The sequence below is a fragment of the Epargyreus clarus genome, unplaced genomic scaffold, assembly GCF_041222505.1.
Source record: "Epargyreus clarus isolate Ecla_fem2 unplaced genomic scaffold, WU_Ecla_fem_2.2 ptg000012l, whole genome shotgun sequence".
Taxonomy (NCBI): Eukaryota; Metazoa; Arthropoda; class Insecta; order Lepidoptera; family Hesperiidae; genus Epargyreus; species Epargyreus clarus.
In genome coordinates this window covers 2792959-2816993 of record NW_027332220.1, presented here as the reverse complement: position 1 = coordinate 2816993, position 24035 = coordinate 2792959, and the positions used below count along the sequence as shown (strand labels likewise).

At 35.2% G+C, this 24035-nt stretch overlaps 1 protein-coding gene and 1 non-coding gene across 2 annotated transcripts in view; both read right to left on the bottom strand.

The window, feature by feature from the left end:
- Positions 1 to 7553, bottom strand: part of LOC140746114 (uncharacterized) — a 52664-nt gene extending 45111 nt beyond the window's left edge. The window contains exons 1-4 of the mRNA XM_073078123.1: positions 7401 to 7553; positions 7094 to 7149; positions 5924 to 6096; positions 5142 to 5523 (exon numbers count right to left, since the gene is read on the bottom strand). Of these exons, the coding sequence (XP_072934224.1) occupies positions 5142 to 5523; positions 5924 to 6096; positions 7094 to 7149; positions 7401 to 7445 (656 nt within the window). The 5' untranslated portion in view covers positions 7446 to 7553. The remainder of the gene's footprint in view (positions 1 to 5141; positions 5524 to 5923; positions 6097 to 7093; positions 7150 to 7400) is intronic.
- On the bottom strand, positions 6836 to 6907 carry TRNAC-GCA (transfer RNA cysteine (anticodon GCA)). Its single transcript has one exon. It is a non-coding gene; the product is annotated as a tRNA-Cys (tRNA).
- Positions 7554 to 24035: the final 16482 nt, after the last annotated feature.

The window sequence follows — 24035 nt, the reverse complement described above, 5'->3', positions numbered from 1 at the left end:
TGAACTTGAAGCAATAGATATTGATTTTACTGATGTTCTCTCTAAACTTTGGTACATGAAATCAATCCTAAGTAGGTACATTTTGATAAAATTTGCGCATAATTTATTTAGTTGAAGAAAAATTTTATGCGCTTTTTTTAAACCAATCGTAACGATTTTCTAAATCATTTAGACATCATCTCGTAAAATATTAATTTTACATGGTTCTTTACCGATTAAATTTGATTCTCCAATTCGAAAAACAACATTTGGTTACTTTTAACAAGGATTTGAACACATTGGCGCACTAAAAAGTGCGTAACATCTTGTGAAACAAAAAAAAACAATCCAATCAAGCCGTATTGGCTAACTAAATTCTGGTAATGAAAATTAGACACAGTTCAACAATACCGATTACCAATTAAACGAAGTTAATTGCGAAATGACGTCGTAATTTATTTTTATCACGAATAAGTTATAACTAAAACATGCCTGAAATCCAAAAAAGGTACCTAAACAAATCTACTTTTCAAAGTAAGAAACAAATGTAAAATAAATCGAGATATATTCAAAGGTGAACAAACTCTTCTAATCTGATTGGTAACAGTAGCGCTGCTGCCATCTGGTTTGAATGAAGAGGAGAGTAGAGGTTGGTAAGGAAGAAACACTTTTACGAGATGTTCCAAGCAAAGTATCTGCGGCCGATCACAGGTACTACTCGAATGCTATCTATTGTTGATTATTATAGAAATGGCAGTAGGCGGCAGTTGTCCCCTACCAGCTGGACTGCATTCTACATCTATAATTTAAAATACATATCATAAAGATTAAGGATAAGAACAAACAATCGACAAGTCCAAAGCAGTAAGCATTGTATGTTAAAGACTACGAAGCACAACATAAATACCAATAACATGAGTCAATTGAAACTACTACCATTAGAAGTAATAAAAGAAACGTTGACCCCGAAATAGGGGCAACTACAACTACATAATATCTTAATGATATTCATTGCACATGATTTATGCTCCCGACGGACATGTCATGAGTGATTTATGTGACTCATGTTGTGCTCATGTAGTGGAGTTAGTTTATCCACACTGATTCGTTACTTCTGCTATTGGAACTGGACTTTTTCGAGGGGTTTACGGTATAGTCAGCGCCAGAGTGCATGTCCGCTCTGAAGTAGTTGCGAGCAGGTGTAGTCAATGTCTTAAAATTTGCTATGGCGACGCGATTCATTTCTACTATAGTTAATTTCTGTTTTCAAAACAAAAACATTTTGTATTAAGAAGCAACAAGTAAAAGAGTCGCCATTAATCGCTATTTTCCATTAAATGTTTTTGTTCGTGCATAAATAAATTTAATAGTACGTGATTTGAATCTATGATTCCTGTATGTTGTATTACGTTGTCTCAAAACTTTTTCAAAAAAACATTTCGAATCCTTTTCCATATTTTACTTAAGTATTCATTAATTTAAACGCAATATTGCTTTCAAATTGCACAAATAACAGTTTATACTCTTTAAATTCAGCTACTTTAACTTCCAAATAACTTTGGTAATTTGAAACAAACTTAATAATTGCGCTTTGAGACTGCAAGACAGTCTGAAAGTTTTGGAAGTTTTCTATCTAAAAAATGAATATCCTTCATTAGAATTCTACCTTTGGACTGCTTTTCATTTAATGTTTTCTTTCTACTATTACTTTTCTCCGAATCTTGATAATGGTAGGTAGAGGATAGTCGGAGTAAAACATTTATATCTTTAATTTCTTGCGCCTAATCAAGATTACTATCAGCAATCATATCTTTATAATCCATATCTTATCAGTTACTCTGATAATACATCTCTTAATTCTGCAATATTATCTCAATTAACACCTTCTATCTTTAGTAGAATACATAGCCTAGTCCCTTTAGTCTCTAGCGGCTTAAGGAGCGGTCCGCCCCGGGCCTCCGATCCTGGGGGGCCTCCAACGATCTATGAAATGTGTATCAGTCACGTAAAAACGTTCACGGAATCACAGGCGAACTTTTTAGACTGGGGCCTTTAGATTTTCCGCCCCGGGCCTGCGTTGACCTTAGTCCGCCACTGCTTCTAGTCATCATATTGGTTACAATAGCGCTTATACGTAGACATAAAATCTAACGTAATAATATTAAGCCTGCTAATAACATTTATTTAGTACAAACTATAAAATAATTTGGACCTGTGAAAAAAACAGCTATAGTATCACGAACTATACATATACATATTATATAATAGTATGGCGAAAATTTTTTGGCTTCATATTTGATCCTATTCAATAACGTCTTCACCAATCAGAATTATGATAAGTAATAAGGCTTAATCTTTTTCTCTCTTTTCAAAGGAGACTGCAGAAGGTAAAAATAAGCTTTTTAATATCAACACTGCAATAAACTTTTAAAGAAAAATCCAGTTGATTTTTGATAGGTAACTTTTGTCATCGCCAAAGAGCAAGGTAAATTTAGCAACTGACTCTTTTGACTTCAGGAAAAACAAAATGTGTGATTCACCTAAATGACACGAATCGTTGATCCATTTCTAGCTTCTTTTATAACAATAGACAGTTCAGATATTTTCTTTGTTGTACGCAAGCGGGTATGCGTACGTGCATACATAGGCTTGCCCCCAATACCCGTGCATCTTTTTCTTTATAATATAGAAGGAGCAGACGAGCATGCAGTCTACCTGATCGTAAGTGGCTTCTGCCGGAAATGGACATCTGTAATCAACCCCCGATAGGATTAAATATTCCTACCCGAGGTCGGCCTCAGATGCGCCGCTACCCCTGAGGACTAAGCTGGAACGCCTCGGAAAAGTATGTCTCTCTTACCACACCGTTGAAACCAGAACACAGCAATGCTTAACACCGCTTTTATTAGGCAAAAATAGGTGTGGCTGTGGTGCCGCCGGTGTGAAACCACAAAGAGTTCTACCACCTTCAAAGCCTCAGCATCCACCAGCACCAGTACCGGCATCTGCGTGCTGTCTCCATGTCGGTTGCACCACCGAATTCTTATAATATCAATTTACTTCGGCACCAAAATACCGTACATGTCAATTGCATATAGTTGTAACAAGAGCTATGTAATACAATATTGTTATGATAATGAATGCGATATCTTATCGCCGTGGGACATTATCAAATTTGCTTCTTGTTCAAAATTGGCAAAACGGCCTTGAAATATCATAATGAATTAGGGAGCATAATTAATTATGCCAGCGATTATATAAGTCCGATAAGTATATAAAAATAATTAATATCAAAACATAGTTAGCGTAGCCAGTGATATAAAAAACGGTTTCGAATTTTACCTACAAATTTTTAAAATAAGTATAGTATAAGTATGAGTTAGGGTAATATATGTGGTCAAGTAAGACCGCGTAATTCGTACGGGGCATGATTAAAATTGCATTATAATTTGCTCTCTCTTTTATTATTTTTTACGTTTGACAATTCCGAAAATATGACGAAATAACCCTGAAATTTGATTATATCGGTTTTAGCTAAGCACCAACATTATCCCAACTTGCCTTACCTATTACAAAAGTTATATACTGTTAAAATTTGAAACAAAATATACTTAAAGCTTACAAAGTGAATATCAAAGGGTAATCTTCTAAAAGGGTATGAACTAAAGTTGGAACTTCCGGCGCTCCTGAATGAGTTCAGTAAATTGGGAGTTAAGTACTTTAACCTTTAATTAGGCTAATACGTCTAAGATTTCTACGGTAGAATCGTGTTTAGTTGTGACACAATTAATTTATGTAACGTGCTAAATGTATCGAAGAAGACAGATAATATAGGACAATATAGTTATATGTACAGAGTGACATAAATAAAAACAGTTAAAGAAGGCAAAGCTATTATAGCCATACATCCACGGAGGATAGTTCGGAATTATTTAGTTAACTTTCACGCCAAGACGTTATTCCACTTTGAAATAGTGCGAGCCGAGAAAGCGGGTAACGACGCACTGCATTAACTTTAATTTTTTTGTTACACTCCACATCTGGACCGACAGACTGATTGAGAAAACACAAAACACCAAATAACTCCGATCACATAACACCCTTAAACACTAAACAAACGCACCATTATAAAATTCAAACACAGTTCGTTTCGTTTGTAAACTAAAGTTCGAAATTTAAAGCACCGGCCCACAGGACACGTCCGCGGCCAACCGTAGCAAACAAACTTGCTAACCGGCCAGTATGAACCGCTTGCTTGTCTTCTACTTTTAAAACACGGACAATTTGAATATACACAACACCGCTGCCAGCTGCGAACGACAAGGCGGCGAGGTGAATCAGCCGCGTTGTATTAAAAGGAAAACATTCCACCCGTTAGAAGAGCACCGCAAGAGTGACTTAAGCACCTAAGCGAGAAAGAGATAAAGATAGTTAGAACAAGACAGGAATACGAACAAAAAATTACTTCGTCACGTGCGTCAATCAAATCTTGTGATGCTTGAGTAAAAGCGACTGTGTTATCAAACGGTAAGAATTATTACTAATTGACAATTTATGATTGGCTTGTGTTGAATGTGACACAGTGTATTCGGTGTTTTGTAACTTGATTCAAAGTTACAGCCTCAGCTGAAATTAAATGAATGCGCATGTGAGCTGGTATTTACATACGAACGCGCGTAGGATAACAATGATTCGATCAGCAATACTAACTCTAAGGTTTTTTGTTGGAATTGTTTGTTTAAGTTATTCCAATTGTCTGAAGCTATTCAATGGAAAGGTCATTTAAAGAATAACATGAAGTTTATTAGCATCATATTCATATAGCGTACTAAATGCAATTATCGCTTACTTACACGACAGTAACCAAAGATTACAGTATGTGTAGTATACGGACAGTAACTGACAATAAAATTGACGAAACTCTCAAAACCATGCTTTATAATTGTTATTTATGATCAAGTAAGTTCCCTAATTGAACATTATCCCTAATTTGATTTCGAATTTCGAATAACTTAATTTAATAAGAAAACAACAAATTTCGAAATAAACTGTTTACAAAGTTCATAAGTTTTCTGTAGCATCTTGGCATTTAAGCCACTAACCTATGCCTTTGTGACATTTGTTGTTCTTTTCCTTTTTTAATTGCAGAAAATACAACTTACCTTATAGGTACCGGTGGCGCCTTCCCATCACTTCGGGTGACATTCGCATTCGTCCAAACATTATTATTATTGAGCAACTTTGGTCTCTTCAATTTGACTTTTTCAGAGACACCCGGTTTCAAAGATGGCGGCAGGATACTGTCAGATCTGACAGGTGGTTTTGGCGCGGGTTTCGTAGGCGCTGGTGTTTTCTTAACTATTTTCAACACTATGTTTGGGCTTTTCAAGTCATGTTTTTTGGTTTCGATTTCTTCGTCCGGTGTTAGTGGTTTTATTCGTAACGGGCGTTCCGGTTCGAGCGGGCGGTCGTGTTTCTGTACCGGTTGGGATCGTATTATAGCTCTTCTCGGTTTGTCCTTGCTTGAGGATTCTTTTGGTGGCGCTGGGGTGACAAAATGAAAAGAAATTCAAACAACTTACATCAAAATTTAGATTTCCATATCGCAGAATTTAAGTTTTGCAACATTTTAAGCAATACTGATAGCCGTTTATTTTAAGTTCAACCTCTTTCGCCGGTGGTCTGAGATTCAAATCCCTAGGCACCTCTTGTTCTTCAAAGTTACGGAAGTTTAAAAATAGTTATCACTTTCTTTAACAGTGAAGGGACACAGATTTTCAAACGTGTGTAATGATTCCTATGATAGACTTAAACATTTCACATTCTGAGAGGAGACCCTGAGGAGACTCAGAAGTAGGTCAATATAGGGCTGACGACACTGATGATAGCTAGAAAATAACAAAACATCATAAAAAAATTATCTAAATTTGCTAAATTCATGTACCTGTCCTAGGCCTATTTCTAGTAACAGGCTTGGTCTCCGCGCTGCCTATCTTGGTGGTTTCCTCGACCTTGTAGGAAGAAAGGGCGGGCACCGCCTTGCTGCGCGAACTAAATGTTGCCTTGAAGAAGTTCGCTGACAATCCCTTCCTTAGAGTGCTTGAGGTTTGTGGCTGCCTGGAAATAAAGATAGAAAATTAAAATATATAGCATTTTTTTGAAAGTATATAGTGGACTATATATTATATAAGACTATATACTATATAAGGTGGACCTTATGATAGAAGGCAAGTGTCACCCATAGAGAACTACTGTCAATCCCAGATAAGTTTAGCGGCCACAGATGCGCAGCTACATTGGAAGACTAAGCTGGAATGCCTCAGAAAGGTATGTTTTCCTTACCACACCCGTTAAACCAGAAAACAGTAACGCTTCACAACATCTTGATTAATTTGCTGATTTAATTCTTTTAATAGATCTTTAAAAAAAGGTATCAAAGGTATGTAATGCACTCTTGGCCAGTGCGGTGGCTTATGGCCTTATCCTTCTCATTACGACATATTGCCCAGCAGTGGGACATTAACAGTTGATGATGAACAGCAGTGTTAAACGGTATGTATTATGATTTGAAGAGTGACATTACAAGCTTTCCAACTTACTAATTATTACCAAAATATTAATTTATTTTATTGATTACTACTACATAATATATAAAAATACTAAAATTATTTTATTTAAAGTTATCGTATCGATTTGGCTATAATATCATTTTTATAATTGAAATTGTATAAAAAATGTAACTAAAAAAAGAATATAGTTGCAAAAAAAATGTTCAAATAATTTAATTATGACATTATTTACTATTTTATTTATTTATGGAATAACAATACAAAAAAAAACAGCGCTAGACCAATGAAGGGGACACCCGGGTTTGAACCGGGGACCTCTCGATCTGCAGTCGAATGCTCTACCACTGAGCTATATCCCCAATAACAATACAGTTGAAATAAGTCTATAGTACACACATTATAGCGCCATCTACAATAACTTCACATGTTTAATGTGAGCTATTCATAACAGATGGCGTTAACAGTACTAAAATAACTTGACTTGTTAAACATAATTACGTTAAAATAAAATTGTTTTGTGATTAAAATAATAAAAATAAACTTACTGGAGTTTGATTTTACTAGGCACCACTGGCGCCTTCTGCTGCATAACCTCCTCGATCTGAAATAAACATAATCCTTATTAAAATAATTTCGTTTTTCAAGAAAATAGGATATTAGGTACATAATCAACGGACCATAATGAACGTACACTGTCAATATTCATTATATTAGAAATAAATGCGTTTATAAAAGTTGTATCACAATAAAATTCGAATAATGCGATGCACTGTCTTCAGGATTTGCACCATAATTGTACAATGTTATCGGTAAGATATTATCACTATTGATTAGTTATTTATTTGTGTTTACCACGATAAACCGGTACTCCCTCGTCCGTCTCACTCCTGTCCACATCCTTATCTTGAACGGTCAAATACTTAAACTGGAGTAGTTGACGTGAAAATGTATATTCACGTCTAGATATAATTGTATTAAATCGGGTTAAATGGAAATATACCGATTTGTTGAATTCACCAATAACCCGTGTGTAATAATTGTATGGTTATTTTAAAATACCAAAATGTTTATTTTCGCTATGTGCGGAAAACTCTTTGAAACTGAATTGACATAATTGACGTTGATTTTTTTATTTTTCCTTTAACTATGTACCATAAAAGGAAATAATACTGTTGAGAAAAATATTCTAAGCTTATGAGTATACAGTGAAAGTATGTTGCACAATTTTCGAGCATATTTCTTTCATAGACATATTTTTACATCGCAATTTTTTGTTTTATAAAGTTTTAGAGGTAGAATGCAAATGAACGCCTGCCATGGCACTTACACCAACTGGAGGATGGAACTATTTACGCCAATAAATAAAAAACATACGTATAAAGCCGTAAAAAGGGATAGACTTACATATGAGTCGGGAGGCAGAAAGATGCGTTGTTCACCTAAATACCAAAATTGTATTTAAAACTTTCGCCTGTCCATCTGTCTATTATGGCTCCAATTAAGTGGTAATGAATGGACGGGAATGTTTTCAGAGAGATGCTTAAATTATTCATATTGGAGGCAGAGGGGGGGGAGGGCACCACTTAACGTTATGTGGACAACTGGACACCCCTACTGTACCTACTTCAGTTTTATAAAAAAAAGGTATTAGGTTAAATCTATACTAAACCTCTGTTTCTGCCTTAAAATTGTATTTTAATTTGCAAATTATGCTTATAGGGCTCATGGGGCGTTCCAACTTAGTCCTTAACAGTAACAACACAAAGTGCAGGATTTGGATTCGTATTAAAATTTATAACTGACCTTTATACGTCTAACTGCCATTTCTCTTAAAAAATCTTGAATAACTTTTATTAAAGTACACTTCTTTAAATGCCTACTTCAGAAACAAAGTGACACCGCAATACCTTTAGGATTAAAATGTAAAAATTTGTAATAAAAATGGTTCAAGTCAAAGACTTGTTAAAATCCTTTACCTACATATTTTTAAACGAGCAAGCTGCTACAATAGTTTATGTGATTGCACCATCTATTTAGGAAAATATTAGAAAAACATTATTGATTTCATGTGGTTTTTGTAGAAATTTATAATTGATCTTGCCTCAATCTTTAAAATTTAACAAAAAAAGCGCGTGTGTCCTTAACACACGCTGCTGGACATAGGCCTACCCTAATCGTCAGTCCACCTTTTGTTTTTTTTTTCTCTCGAGGGGGAAACCTTCAAAAGGTGCCCGGTGCCGTGGGACTCTTACCGCACTAAAACCCACCGGTGGCCGTCCTCGACGCTGCGTTGAGGACTCCGGGATCTCCAAAGGAGCGCGACCGGAGTCCTCTCAGCGCACTGCCCCGTCGGGCTCCGCCCAGGTGAGTTTGTATAACCACACCGTCTGGTGTATACAACGGAATGCGACCACACATACCGCCGTCTTTCCCGGGGTCGCTAGCCGGGCGGTTCGAGATCGTCAGTCCACCTAGTCGGGGGGCAACCTGTGCTCCTTTTGCCTAAACATGATTGCTCGAGGACCTTTCTTCCTCATCGGTTATCAATCCTCCGAACGAGGTGACCGACCCATTGCCACTTCAGCCTATACATTTTGAGAGCTATGTCGGTACGCTTTCGTCTACGAATTTCATCGTTGTGAATCAAATGCCAAGCTCTATCGGAGCCAAGCTCACTCGGAGCTTTAGAATAAGGTGTACAGTAAAGCACCACATTTACGAGTTATAAGAGAGTTATACGAATACGATATAAGAACAAATCGCTTTTGACTTAGGCCACCCACCACCGCCCACTACCGATGCCCGCTCTGCCGTTGAACCCTCCCCCACTGATATCACGGCATTTGCATATTTCCTAATACGTTCTGCATTTCTTAATTACTATGCCTTCCCACTTGCTAATTGTTCCAGTCACTTATCTCTCCATCTACCCACCAAATCGTCTATAAACATGAATGAGATAATGTATGTACCCATATATGTGAGCAGTGATAGTTTTGGTGGTATGAGTTTTGTCTTTTTATACTGAGGGCCCGAGATTCGTGTCGGACGCGCGTATGTTTCTATGTGCGTTTTAAGAGTGAATTATAAATTGCTTTTGAGATAAAAGAAAACATTGTAAGGAAATTTATTTTCAGCCTGGTCTTAAACACTGTGCGAAGTCTACCAAACCGCATTTTGCTAGAGTGATGTGGCGTGACACGGTAACAGCAGAAATTGAGGAACTTTTAGACTATAGTTTATCTACTGAGATCACCGATACGCGGTGCCAAGAAAAACAAACTATTACAAACCCCAATATTTAGCACACAAGCATTTTATCTACTGAGGTCACCAACACGCTGCCAAGCGCGGTAACTATCACAAATTCCCATTTTTTTTAGCAAACAAGCATATCATGTACCTTTTGACCACCGCTGTCTATAGATAGCTGTCATCAACTCCAGATAGGATTGAAGTGTTACCCTAAAACTACTTAGCTTAGCTACTTAGTCGGCCACAGATTCATTACTACCCTTCGAGGACTAAGTTACCCTTACAAACCTTTTATGCTAGAACACCGCAGCGCCGGCACAAGATCACTGTTAAAAGGACTAAATATGTATTGACTTGGTGGACTTTGGTGTCTCTAATACCACAAGACCAGCAGTGGGCTCCTAAGGGCTGATAAAATAATGTTAGTAATGCTTTAAAATAATCACGAATATTCCTAAAATCATTCCCGTTCCCAGAATTTAAGACAATCGCCCGGCAGACTATGACTCACGTTGTATTTCAAAGGTCACGCCATATACAAATCAAATAACCTTATCATAAACAAATTTAGCTACGAAGTCCATATTTAGGAAGCAATTTTAATGTTATCCACTCAATATTATAGCCGATAGGTATTGTGACTAAACAATCATGATCCAATTATAGAAATGACCGAACTTTAAATGGAGAATATTTCCGTTTGTACGGTATTGTAGCTTTTAAAATAAAATCAACACTTTTAACCGATACGTGTTTTTCTTATAAGATGTAGCAAATGAGATCAGACCAGATCAGAGAGATAGTAGATCCTTGCAACAAAACTCAATAAGTGTGACGATAGTAACTGCCTCTCCAGTCGAACCATATTCTTGAGGTTCTCGTTTCACATGGATCAATTTAGGAAATATAAATCTTATATATAAAATTCGTGTGTCACAATGTTAGTTATTATACTCCTCCGAATCGGCTTTACCTATTTTCACCATATTTTATATGCATATTCAGTAGGTCTGACAATCGGCTACTATTTATTTTTATAAGGGTTGTTCACCCTTAACATTTTTTCATTTATAAATCTTTTATCTTTTGTCGGGCCAGCTAATATTTATCTAAAATGTTTAACGTAAATTAGTGCAAGTAAAAATATCAAAATAGTAAAGATCCAATAATGAAATAATACTCCACCACGAAGCACTTATGTCTCCCCAATATGGGAAGGCCCAGGGCATAATCCGCTACGCTACGTACTTCAATTTACCTATATTGGCAGTTGTATACCAATAAACTTATAATAGGAATTTTATTTTATAGGTATGTACCATATGAAACACAAAGTGGCTGTTCTTAACCTCGAGCGTAGGTCTAAAATAAGTCCTTGATTCACAATATTATCTTATCAGCAGTTTGATAAAACATAAAACTTAGATCATCTTACTGAGGCGTTGTTTAAATAGAAATATTGCGTACTTTTTTCATACACGCACATTACATCTTTCGTTTTTCCAATGTGTACTCTGATTTGAACTTATAAATCTTGTAAATCTTTCTTAAATAAAGGGATGCAAGTTTTCTGCCAAAATATATTAAAAAGAACCCTTAAGTCCGCTCCACAATCTCGCGTTGGATCTAGAATTGTTGGCTTAATTGGTAGTGCCACCTGGTAGTTCATTAACGGACAAATTGTTATAGGAACACACAATAAAAATTTTATTTGGAAATGTGTGCTAAAACAATATCCACATGAATGCCGGAATTTCTGGAATATCTATGAAATGTTCAAAAACAGGAATGGACAACCTCTTGAAGAATTTTAGCAAAGTCGCAAGCTTTGGGTTCGAGCTTTCCTATGAAAATAGGTTGAAGAAAATCTTTGCCTGGGTCTTTTCCCGCCCCCTTAAATGTGCGGCACTATTATACGAGTAGATGCGAATTTAATCTTTTTATCGCAAGAAACAAGCTTAAGTGAGTAATAATTAATTTCTATTAAGTACATTACTGTGAAAAACCAGATATTCGAAAAAAAATAATTTCTTTTTCTTTGAAAAATCAGATACCTATATCACCTTGATTAAGAGGCTCAGTTTTTGTAGACAAGACTATCACTACTAATTTACATTACGTGCCCTTATTAAAACAAACTAACAAATAGTCCTAGACCATGGTCTCCGCAAAATAAAATCCAACTCCATCTTTTAGGGTTTATCCCAAAATATTCTTACGAATTCATAACAAAGTGCAACAAGATTAAGCAATAAAACACACAACAATAATGTTATTCAGGATTGCCACAACCGCCCACATGAGAATGGAGTTGCAATAAATGTTGGTAATTTGCAACAGCGGCAACTTTAGAGGACACATGTCAGATTTGCAAAAATAAACTAATAAAATTAAAAGTAGAAAGTATCTATCAGGGTTGTGTAATTAAAAACATTTAAATATTAGTTAACATAATTAATTATTAATGTATGTATACTTGTGATAAGTAAGAGTACTAAACTGGTCCTTTTTTACCTTTTAAATAATACCAAATGTATATCAATTCTAGGCTATGATATTTTATTATATCAACCGGCGTACCGTACGAACAGTATCCTTACTAATATTATAAATACGAATGTAACTCTGTCTGTCTTGTCTGTTGTCTCTTCCTCACGCCTAAACCACTGAACCGATTTTAATGAAATTTTGTACAAAGATAGTCTGAGACCCGAGAAAGGACATAGGATAGTTTTTATCCCGGAAATCCCACGGGAACTAGGGATGGCGATCTAAGATCGATTAATCGGAGAATCGATCTTTTGGACTCAAAACATCGATTATTTTAATCGATATTAGTTAGGATTCAATCATAAACTATGCATTTGATCAAGTGATGATCTTTAGCAAAGTTGAAGGTACGAATTTACAGTTTTATGTATGTTAGTATGTTATATTATTTTCTTTTAAACGCGGGCGAAGCCGCGGGCAAAAACTAGTAGGTAATATTTTTATCGCTCGTAGGGTTCTCCCCCGAAATCGCTTCATGATTGGTTTCTAATATTAATTAGAAATATATCGTCAAAAAAGTCGTCTTGTCGCCTCAGTGACTCGTCTTATTTATTCACTGAAACACCTATTATTTTTCTTCAAAAAAGGTTGTCCACTCTATGTTTACCATTATAACACTTTAGCTTTGTGCCACTTTTAAGGCAAGCGTTATAGTGCACCTCTAAGTCATGTCCTTTATTGCTGGCCTATTTATTTATTTATTTGTTTTAATTGATAAAGGGATTTTTTGGCTGAAGATATCGTCCCGTACAACCACAATACAAACAAACCATACATCATACATAAATAATTATATGTACCACTGTGTAAAATTGTATAATATTTACTGTTACAATGTTTTATACATTTACATTACATTATTCATAAAAAAAAACATATTTACAATACATATATTAATACTATATTTATATACATATATATAAAAAAGGGGGGAATAAAAACAAAAATCATGGTCATCTGACATGAATTTCTTCATGTCAGATGACCATGGAAAAATTTGCTGTTTAAAAGATGTAAATTTGTAAGGAATTTCTTTCGCCACTTCTCCATAGCGAAACACCTTCCGAAGCCGTGGTAATTTGTTGACGGTCAAAAAGGGTTATATATGAATCAATTTTGATTAAATGAGATTTATTTATTGCCAGGTCAATAGACTTATTAGAAATTAATCACCTTTGTGTTATTGATGTCATGTGTATATTAGAAATTAATTACCGCTTGCATTAATGATGAAGGAAAACATCGTGGAGAAATCTTGAATTAACACAACATTTTGATGCCGTTGTGTTAATTAGATAAATAACAATTTACGAGTTCTTATTTATTATGGAAGCGTATACCGTATAGCCCCGTATCTTATTTAGGTCATAACCGAATAACCGAGTGGTTACGTCGGACACGGTCGGGAGTTGGATGGGTGACCGTCAGTGGCGAAATTTTGTGCGCGCTTGCTTATGATTAGACAGCAGCCCTTAGACCTTTTCGGAAGTCTTATGGGCGATTTGAAAACTGTCGTGCCCAATTATTGGCCACTACCCTGTACCTGCCTCCACCAATCTGCATTAGAACAGCGTGGTGGAGTACCGTCTAGGTCTCAACCAATTGTGTGAAGTAACACATGGTCAACAGTGACAGATATAAATGATATTGAAACATATACATACACCCATGTACAAAACAAATAAAGGTCTGTGCACCCATGTCTGCCTAATAATAACAGTGTTAAGCTCTGTTGTGATCAGGATTGAAGATTATGGTAAGGGAGACATACTTTTCCGAAGAATTCCAGCTTAGTCCTCAGGAGTAGCGGCGCATCTGTTGCCAACCTCAGGTAGGAATATTATTTGGGGTTGATTACATATGTCCATGGGCGGCAGTAGCCGCTAACCATCAGGTGGACTGCATCATCTACTGCTATATTATATGCAAAATGTAGGGAATTACAGATTAAGTTTAGCATTCGGTTGTTAAGTTTCAATATCTATTCGAAAGAAATAGATTGCATTATGAATATTGAACGCAGGACCTACATAGCGTACTACAATGGTCACCCTTGGGAGTTAATTGATTTGTCATCGTGTTGACCGCATTACTGCATCCTGCACTTCAGTTACTGCACGTCTATTCGAAATGATCTCTAGCCGCTACTTCGTGTCGACTTTGCAGTATAAAAAATGAGGTAGTAAATATGTGTCTAATAGTATTCAATGCCAAATTTATCAGAAATTAATTGTAGATTTAATTTTTAGGTTACTTTTTTATAATATAGGAGTAGCAGACGAGCATGCAGTCCACCTGATGGTAAGTGGCTACTGCCGCCCATGGACATCTGTAATCAACCCCAGATAGAATTAGATATTCCTACCTGAGGTCGGCCACAGATGCGCCGCTACCCCTGAGGATTAAGCTGGAACGTCTCGGAAAAGTTTGTCTCCCTTACTACACCCTTCAAAACGGAACACAGCAGCGCTTAACACTGCTGTTATTAGGCAGAAATTGGTGTGGCGGTGGTGCCGCCGGAGTCGAACCACAAGGGGTTCTACCATCTTCAGACCTTACTGTACCCAAAGGGTAAATATGGAACCCTATTACTAAGCTGTGTGTCCGTCTGTCCGTCAGTCGGTCTATCACCCCTATTTCTGCCTTATAATATAAATGCTAGAATAGGATCTGTACCTAAGTTAGATCATCGCTTAAAATACTTAGACTATAACAGCAAAATATACCGTACAACAAAATATACGTATGGAGTTTCTTGCGCCGCTTCTTCTGCATAGCGAAATACCTTCCGAAGCGGTGGTAGTGTGTTGACTTTCAAAAAGTATTTTATATGAATCAATTTTGAATAAATGAGATTTGAATTTGAATTACCTACTCCAATTACATTAATTATACGATTTCCACATCCGCCCAATAATTGTACATATAGTATAGTACAGTATTGCTTTTTGCTGAGTAATAGCTAAAATGCAATGACAGTCTGACTGGTGAGTTGTGGAGTGGTCGTAAGCACTATCGTGTACTAAAATAAAATATGAAAGGTAGATACTAATTCGTCCGAGTACAAATAATACACTTTCTAGCTATTTCTAGCTTTATAGCTTCTAGTACGGCCATGCTTCCTTGTAACTTGTGGCTGATATTCTCGTAAGAACTTTGGAATGACATAAAAACACTCTTATACCTATTTACAGAAGTCTTATACTATTGTATACACGTTATAGAAATGTAACGATGTGTAAAAATGTAATATTATGTATTACATTTTTACTTTTTATTAGCTTGGGTTGTATCTATGTAGGTATGTAACGGAATCTTTGAGCATAATTTTCCCCAAACTTCCACAACTCTGATTAATTTGACTTTGCACACGTATCAAGGACCGATGACGATGCAATATTTTGATAACAGTTTCCCATTATCATTGCATTTTACTGCGGTTCATAACTATTCTCCCATAAATAATTGCCAATTAAATGATTGTACATTTAAAATATCAAGCATCCCACGCTTTTTACTCTGAATTAAAAGTTTTTACTCTTAAACTCTGTCATTAAAAAATATTTTCTAGTTTTCAGTTCGATAAGCAATAAAAGCATGTGTTTTTAGTTTTTTAAACTGGGTATTATTTATTCTTATGAAACTTTAGCACCAATGAGCATGCAGTCTGCTTAATGATAATAGGTTATATTCATTGGCCACAACTATCTATATCCAACTTCAAAATAGATAAAAGTCCTACCTGAAATTAGTCAGAGTTATGTTGCTCCACCTGGAGATTACGTTGGACTCGTATTCCCTTCAAATTAAAAGACAGTAGCCCGGACACTCCGATCATTAGACTGTAATAAGTGTGACGAGGGCGCCCTCGGAATCCAAACAAAAATATCTAGTAGGGATATTAACAGAGTACATTAAATTGATAAAGTAATTAAATATCAGCTTCATAAATAAATGCAGTCATCATGTTTCTAATGATTTTTTAATCGAAAATCTTTGTTCGATGACGTACCTATGTATTCGAAATATAATAAACTAAGAAAGAAGACTGGTGATTTAATAAAATAATCATAGTTTAAAAACTAAAAACCACGCTAAAATCGCACAAGGAAAATCGATAATCCTGATTCCTGACGATCCTGATCTTTATCAGGATCGTCATCATTTATTCAATCACTTCTGATTGGGATAAAATTATTTAAATTGTGTATTGTCATCGGTTTTTGATAATTGTTAAAAATTTTAAATTAATCGGACCGTTCAAAGTGGGTAAAAATCGAGTACAAAAATTAGTTTATATACAGGTCAAGCTAATAAAAGCGTGGTAAAAATAATATTTTTGTAGTTATTTTAAGCATTGTTTTTACCAACTAAAAAAAACTTAAACACTACTATTTCGCCTGTTTAATATTTCTTTGTTTTTCTTTTATTATTTTCTTCGTTTTAAAATCGAAGATAACTAAAAACCTAAGCTTCGCAATGGCAAGGAAAACAAATATGAAAATACAGATTCTGCAAATTTAAAAGTGTTATTGTATTTATCATAAATGTGAGTAAAATGACTTAATTTTTAATAATAATTATTATTCAAAGATAATTAAAGCTTTTCCTGTCTGTGGGTTCTCATTACTTATCCTACGTCTTCGCAGTTCTGTTATAATTTTCTCTGGTGTTTTCTTATTTTTTTATCTGTGCATTCGTTTATCACCTTCTTCCATCCTTATCAATTGCTTGAATCGAACGAAATGATAGATAAATAGATAGGAAATGGAATTCCTACGATTTCAAAATAAATCTATATTAAAATGTAGGTATATATTATTTTTATAAGTGGCTATGTACTAATGTAACAACTTTCATTTACAGCCAGTAACTAGCAGGTGCGATATAGTAGGTATTTAGATTACCTATGTTTAAATGTTAGATAGTTAAAACTGGTTTATATGGACGTATCAGGTGATTCTATAATTCCTAATAATAATCCTTCTTCTTTCTAAATAGAACTTTAAACAGGACGAAAATAAACTCAAAATTTCCTTTTATAACTCGTTCTCATTTATCTTATATATTTACCTACTTGTTGTTTGTGTTAGATTACCTATTCTATAAGTTAATATAATGTGTAAACAAATTGCATATTTTTTAAATACCCACATCACTTATTTTTAAACGTGATTCATTAGAAACTTACGTAAACAACTATTATTAGGTTTCTAGGAACTAGGTACACATAATTGTTTAACCAAAACAATACCAACCTCGTTTCCCAATAAACAAAATTTTGTTTTCTGCCTTCTTAAAAAAAACACACACCTCTTTTTCCTGTAACTGGCAATCACAAATTCTCACAACTCTTCACAGAAATTTTAAAAACAAAATAACGCACTCACAACGCTCAAATCGCCGTAAGAACTGAAAAACTAAACCACTTCTTATCAGCTCGGCATAAGATTTGATAAATTCCAGCGTAAACTTTATTTTTTAGTCACGTGCGATTTTTAATCTGCCGTCGTGCGTTTCGCGCGCTCGAACTGTCACTGGCAAGCGCGGGAAACATCGCCAATATCGCCATTACGTCAACGGGGCCGGTGCAGTGGGTGTGATAAGCCTTCTATTTCACGAAATGCTCATTCAATGAGAAAATAAATTCATTTGTTCAGACTTGCTTTTATCTATGACTGCACTCGTCATATAAAACTTGTTTTAATTTAATAGCTTTCAACTAAGAATAAAATATCATTGTTGTTAAAAGTCACGTGGCAGTCGCGAGCATTTTCTAATCCAAGGGACCTATTTTATTATTATAGATGATGAAAAATTTTCCTTGAATTGAAATTAAAGGTAAACATTATGAAGACACATTTTTACCAATTCCATTCTTCCATCAGCCTTTCGAGGTCTATTGCTAGACATAGTCCTTCCTTAATTGACACGTATAACCGATCTTCTGCCATCGGATCATCCTCAATCCACTTGGTGGAGGGAATCTTATGTTCCCCTACTTATTACCTAATTACCCATAGATTAGAAAAGATTACTCACTCCTAACAAGAAAATGTACCCAGTTTTGGAAATTGAAATAGTTGCTTAAAAAACGTAGTTTTGCCACGTGTCCGTGCTAAAATGTCCTTAAAATATTTGAAATAATTATTATATTAATATTTATTATGTAAATTACGCAGTATTAGATATTTATTCGAAAATTTTCTCTAAAATTGTTTTTATTAGTTAAGAATTAGAAAAAAGAACTTACTAATAAGCCGTTTGTGGCTTCATTCAATTTCAAGGCGGCGAAGTATCTTTACTAATCTATGTAATTACCTCAACTATTTCCAAAACTTTCTTCGAAGTATTTATATTAACGCAAGGTTATTTATTTATATAGATAAGCGTTCCTCAATGAAGCGACCTTGAAATCGATGTTTCATTCAATACGTTCGTTAATTTGCATTTACATTGTATGCTATCATTTCTTTTGTAATCTCGTTTTGCTACTTTTCCATTCGTTCAGGGTTGAATGGGACAGGAACTTTGTCACTGTCGGTCCAACCTAATTCACATGAAAAATATATTGCCCATAATAAATGTTATTCCGAGGACAAATTTATTGATTTATTATTTCGTCGTCTTTAGAAATATATTCTTAACTAGATATGCCGTGCGGCTTTACCCGCGTTTAAAATAAGAGATGGCGAAAGTAGCAGATAAAAATCTGAAGAACGATTTTAATATAAAATCCCTTAATTATATTATCGATCGAAAATCGGGCTTATATATATTTAATATATAAGCCCGATATTTCGATTCGAATCGAAGAATTTCCGTTCCTATCTTAATATAATCTCTACAATATTTTACCCAGTATTCTCTTAATCCTACTACTACCTACTAGCTAACTCCTGTTCTACGCATTCTTTCCGCGCAAAACCAGCTCATTAATACATAAATAGAAATTTATAAAAAATACGGTCATTTTTCAATTTATTACACAAACAAACACAGTATCATACTTATATTTGAATGACGCACAAACAAACAAATCTACATACACAAAGCGCAATACGTACGCTCTTGCAGCGTTCATGCTCATATTTCCATGACGCATTTCTATCGAAAATGAAACCAGATTAAGCAACACCGGATCAGTTATCGAGTAGGCCGGATCATTTGAAATCAGATAAACATACTCATTGGCCTTACTTTTATACCTTTTACCTGGGACCCAGGCTACTCAAAACTAAAAAGTGGTACAGGTTTTTATTTTATAATTTAAGAGTAGCAGACGAGCATGCAGTCCACCTGATGGTAAGTGGCTACTGCCGACCATGGACATCTGTAATCAACCCCAAACAGGATTTGACATACCTGAGGTCGATCTCAGATGCGCCGCTACTCCTCAGGACTAAGCTGGAATGCCTCGGAAAAGTATGTTTCCCTTACCACACCTTTGAAACCAGAACACAGCAGCGCTTAACACTGCTGTTATGAGGCAGAAATAGGTGTGGCGGTGGTACCGCCGGAGTCGAACCACAAAGGGTTCTACCACCTTAAAAACCACCGTCACATCTATTTCTAACGTAAAGAAATTCGTGTTTGAGGTGGAATAAGAGTGAGGCTGCCGGCTAACTTGTATTAAAGGTAGAGGTGCGCATTATATATCACTGAAGTGAAAAGAGAGATATATATCTTTTCAACTCAGTGATATATATCACTCTTTTAGCTCAGTAACTCACTTTAGCTCAGTAGCTCTGTAAAGATATAAGCGACATTTTATATCAGTATATCAGAGAATCAGATCAAAATGTTTAGACAACATTTTTGATTCCTATAATTAATACAAAACTGGCAAGAAATTATATATAAATTTCACAGCCAACATTATTTGTATATCCCTATTTTCATATTCTTAGCAAAGAAAAAAGATTTTAACTAGTGTTTAAGACGTAATGCATTTGACTCGAATCAGACTCTCTCAGTCAGTCGCTCATTTGACTCATAACTCACTCGCGAGCGAGTATAAAACTGTTGAGTTGAAGAAGATCTTATATCCGGAATCGTATGGACCTATGAACTCAACCATGTGACGCGGATATAAAGATATAATTCAAATTCGTCGGAGTTGATGAGTGATTAGCTCTTTGGTGAAGATATATATCTTTTATATCACTCACTCGCGAGCTACTCAAGTCTAATTAAAGGTGATCAGTAGTCCTCTGAAGTGGCAACGTATCTTTGGTCAACTTCAAGTCGAACCTGTTCTATCTAGAGTTGGTTGTAGATGTCTATGTGTAACAGTGACCTCTTACCATCAGATGCACTGCACACTATCTCCTTGTCTATTATACGAAAATCATCTAGATGCTTAGTGTCGCAGATGCCTTGACGCAGACGAGTAAAAAGCAAAAAAAATATTTATTCATAAGCCCATAGATTAGTAAAGATTACTCACTCCTAACAAGAAAATGTACCCAGTTTTGAGAATTGAAATAGTTGCGTAAAAAAGTTTTGCCACGTCTCCGTGCTAAAATGTCCCTAAAATATTTGAAATAATTATTTATTTATTACGTAAATTATGCAGTATTAGTTATTTATTCGTAAATTTTCTCTAAAAATGTTTTTATTTGTCAAGAATTCAAAAAAAGAATTTACTAAAATAAGCCGTTTGTGGCTTCATTCAATTTCAAGGCGGCGAAGTATCTTTACTAATCTATGCATACGCCGATAAAAAGAACACCGGTTCTTCACAATTGTCCAAAACATTATTCACCATCTCGTATGTTTTGCAAGCGCACGAAATCAGGATAACAATGTTTGTCGACACGCCACCAGCCCGCCAACGCTCGCCACCTCCAGGCTCCATTCATTACACCGTGTCACTGATACCGGTCCGACCTTGGTGATAAACCATCGAAAATTGTTATGAATGGCAAATGGTTTGGCAAACAATTGGTACTTCATAGGTAAGTAGGTACGCTTTAAGGCAAATTGTAGAATAGGATTTAATATAGTTCTGAAGTAGCGATGGATTTGCAACCCTTTGTTTATTCCACTATTAGGCATAGTTTCCACGCTGCAGGGCGTGGCATACCTACTATGCCACATTGCTCAAATGTGAAGTAATTATTTATGCATAGTTTCGGCATAAATTGACAAAACATATTTATTGGCAAAATTAAGAAAAAACCTCAAGAAGATTAAGATTAAACATTTAAATCTTCTTGATGAAGGATTTTAAAATTTCTTAAGAGGATTTGTCTAAAAAATGTTTGTTTCTCAAATAGAATTATTTCTCTCTCTCTTGTGATACTCACAAAATAAAGTTGTGGCAGTGCCATAAAAATTTCTATCATAAGATTTATGTTTACGTAGATCAATGAATAAAGAAAATCCTTATATGGGAGATGTTTTTACAACATATACTTAAGTACCTATATTTGTAAATACTTAAGTAGCTACTCTAAAACGTTTTACGATACTTAATACGACAAAATCATTTTAACATACTAACAAAACAGTTTATTGGACAGCCATTTACACATTCATAAACGGAGGCGTGATTTGGCTTAAAAATAAATAATAGATGACGCTTCTATTTTTATCTCAATATTAGTATTTATTTTTTTATTAGTATTGTATTCTGATTTAGGCAGCATAATATCCAATTCATAATCAAACAACTTTTTAAAATATTTCATTAGCTGCATGATTTTACACAGCTATCTGTCATTTTATCGCAGAAAAAGGGGACCTTCTTACTTAGCTTTACATAGATAGTTTTTTACTTTCAACTTTTATAAAATTCAATTTAAACGCTTCCAAAATAACCACAACAGACAAAAAAATATTAATATAAATTATTTTTTATAACGATTTAATACTTAAAAACATCTAATTTTAATTGTGAAACCTTTCTCAATTCTACTTAACGTTTTTTCATTTTTAAATATTTCGTTTCTTATTTCAAAATGTTTCTCAGACTTTCATAATTTCAATAATAAACATTATCGACCTACTTTACAACTTGAGCACATAATAAGAATTGATTTTTATGAATGAACGATACGATAAATCAATTAAGCCAATCATTAGCTATATCAGCTATATGATAATGTTTGGCTCTCGTGGGCGGAGATAAGGTGTTGACATAATGCACGCCATATATATTTAATACGTAATAGCTACTGAAAGATATTTGTTTGGTTGTTCATATAATAAAATAAAGTTGCTTTTGGTTCGACTCCGGGGCAGTAATGCACTTGTTTCTACCTAGTAACAAAGACGCTTTCTACACGCAGTCCCACACTAGGATTCTCTAGGATACATACAAAGATGTTAACATAAACATCACACCTATTTCTAGCTGATAACGGTGTTTTGGTTTGAAGGGTGTGGTAAGGGAGACATACTTTTCCGAGGCGTTCCAACTTAGTCAGGGGTAGCGGCGCATCTGCGGCCGACCTCAGGTAGGAATCTTATCCAATCTACGGTTGATTACAGATATTCATTACTCCCTTGTTTCTCTCTTCTATGGTTACTACTATATTATTACAAAAAACACCCAGACCAAGAACACTAAAGTAAATTTAGCATTTTCTAGAAATAGTCCACTGAAGAGCATATAGAGTCGCGCGCTAAACCTCGTGAGGATTATAAAGAAACAAAGGTATAAACAATACAAGTTTTATTAATTAAAGCCGAAATCCAGACTGCCGGCGTTGATAAGTGTGGGCAGTTCTGCTGATAGTGACATATTGGACTCATAAACAAGTTCAAGGAAAACTGCTTCAAAAAGTTTGCAAATATTTTACGCAACTTATTAATATGTTGGTAGTTGTACGACAAACACACTGATATTTTTTTTAGATAGAGTAAGTTAAATGGGAATGCCGTCCACCTAATTATACATGGTTCTACAGGCCATGGGTATCTGTGTATTTTTTTAAAATTCCTCCTTTCAAGCTTCGTCCTAGGGGACCGTACAGCCGACATCGGATATGGGTAATTGGGTATCTGTAATGAACCGCAAAGAGGATTGGACGTCTGTGACCAACGGGCGCCGTATGTACGAGTAACTCAGTCGACATCTACATCCGTCAACCGAAACTCATAACTGCTTCAAGCTACTAGTAGGTGTAGCGGTGTTACTTCCCCAGTTGAACCATACTGTACGCTACATTACGTTTACTCAATCCAATATTCTGTTTCGTTTGCTTCAGTAGACTGAGTAAACGTAACAATAAGTGAGTGCTTAAGGCTTTTTGTCTGCCTCACATGTTCGCAAAAAAGAGAGACAAAACATAAAGCGCCATTTTGTCAATTTAGACATTTAATGTTACGTTACTGACACTATAGTTCTGATACAATCCGCTAGGGGCGCTGATTGGAAATTGTATGGGCAAATACGTAAACAAATACCAAAACAGTCATATTTGTCAAAACGTAAAATCTCATGGTGCGGGTACTGGTAACGTCATTCTTTTGAAAGGTGGCGACGCTAGCCATGTGCAGATAGACTTCACATAACTTTAAGAACATATTTTACGTACTCTCAGGTAAGCAGGTTTCGTCACAATATTTTCCTTATCCTTAAATCAAGTGATAATTAATTTTACAATACCCGAATAACTTTGAAAAATCAGACGTGCGTATCTGGGATTTGAACCTCGGACTCCTCGATTAAGA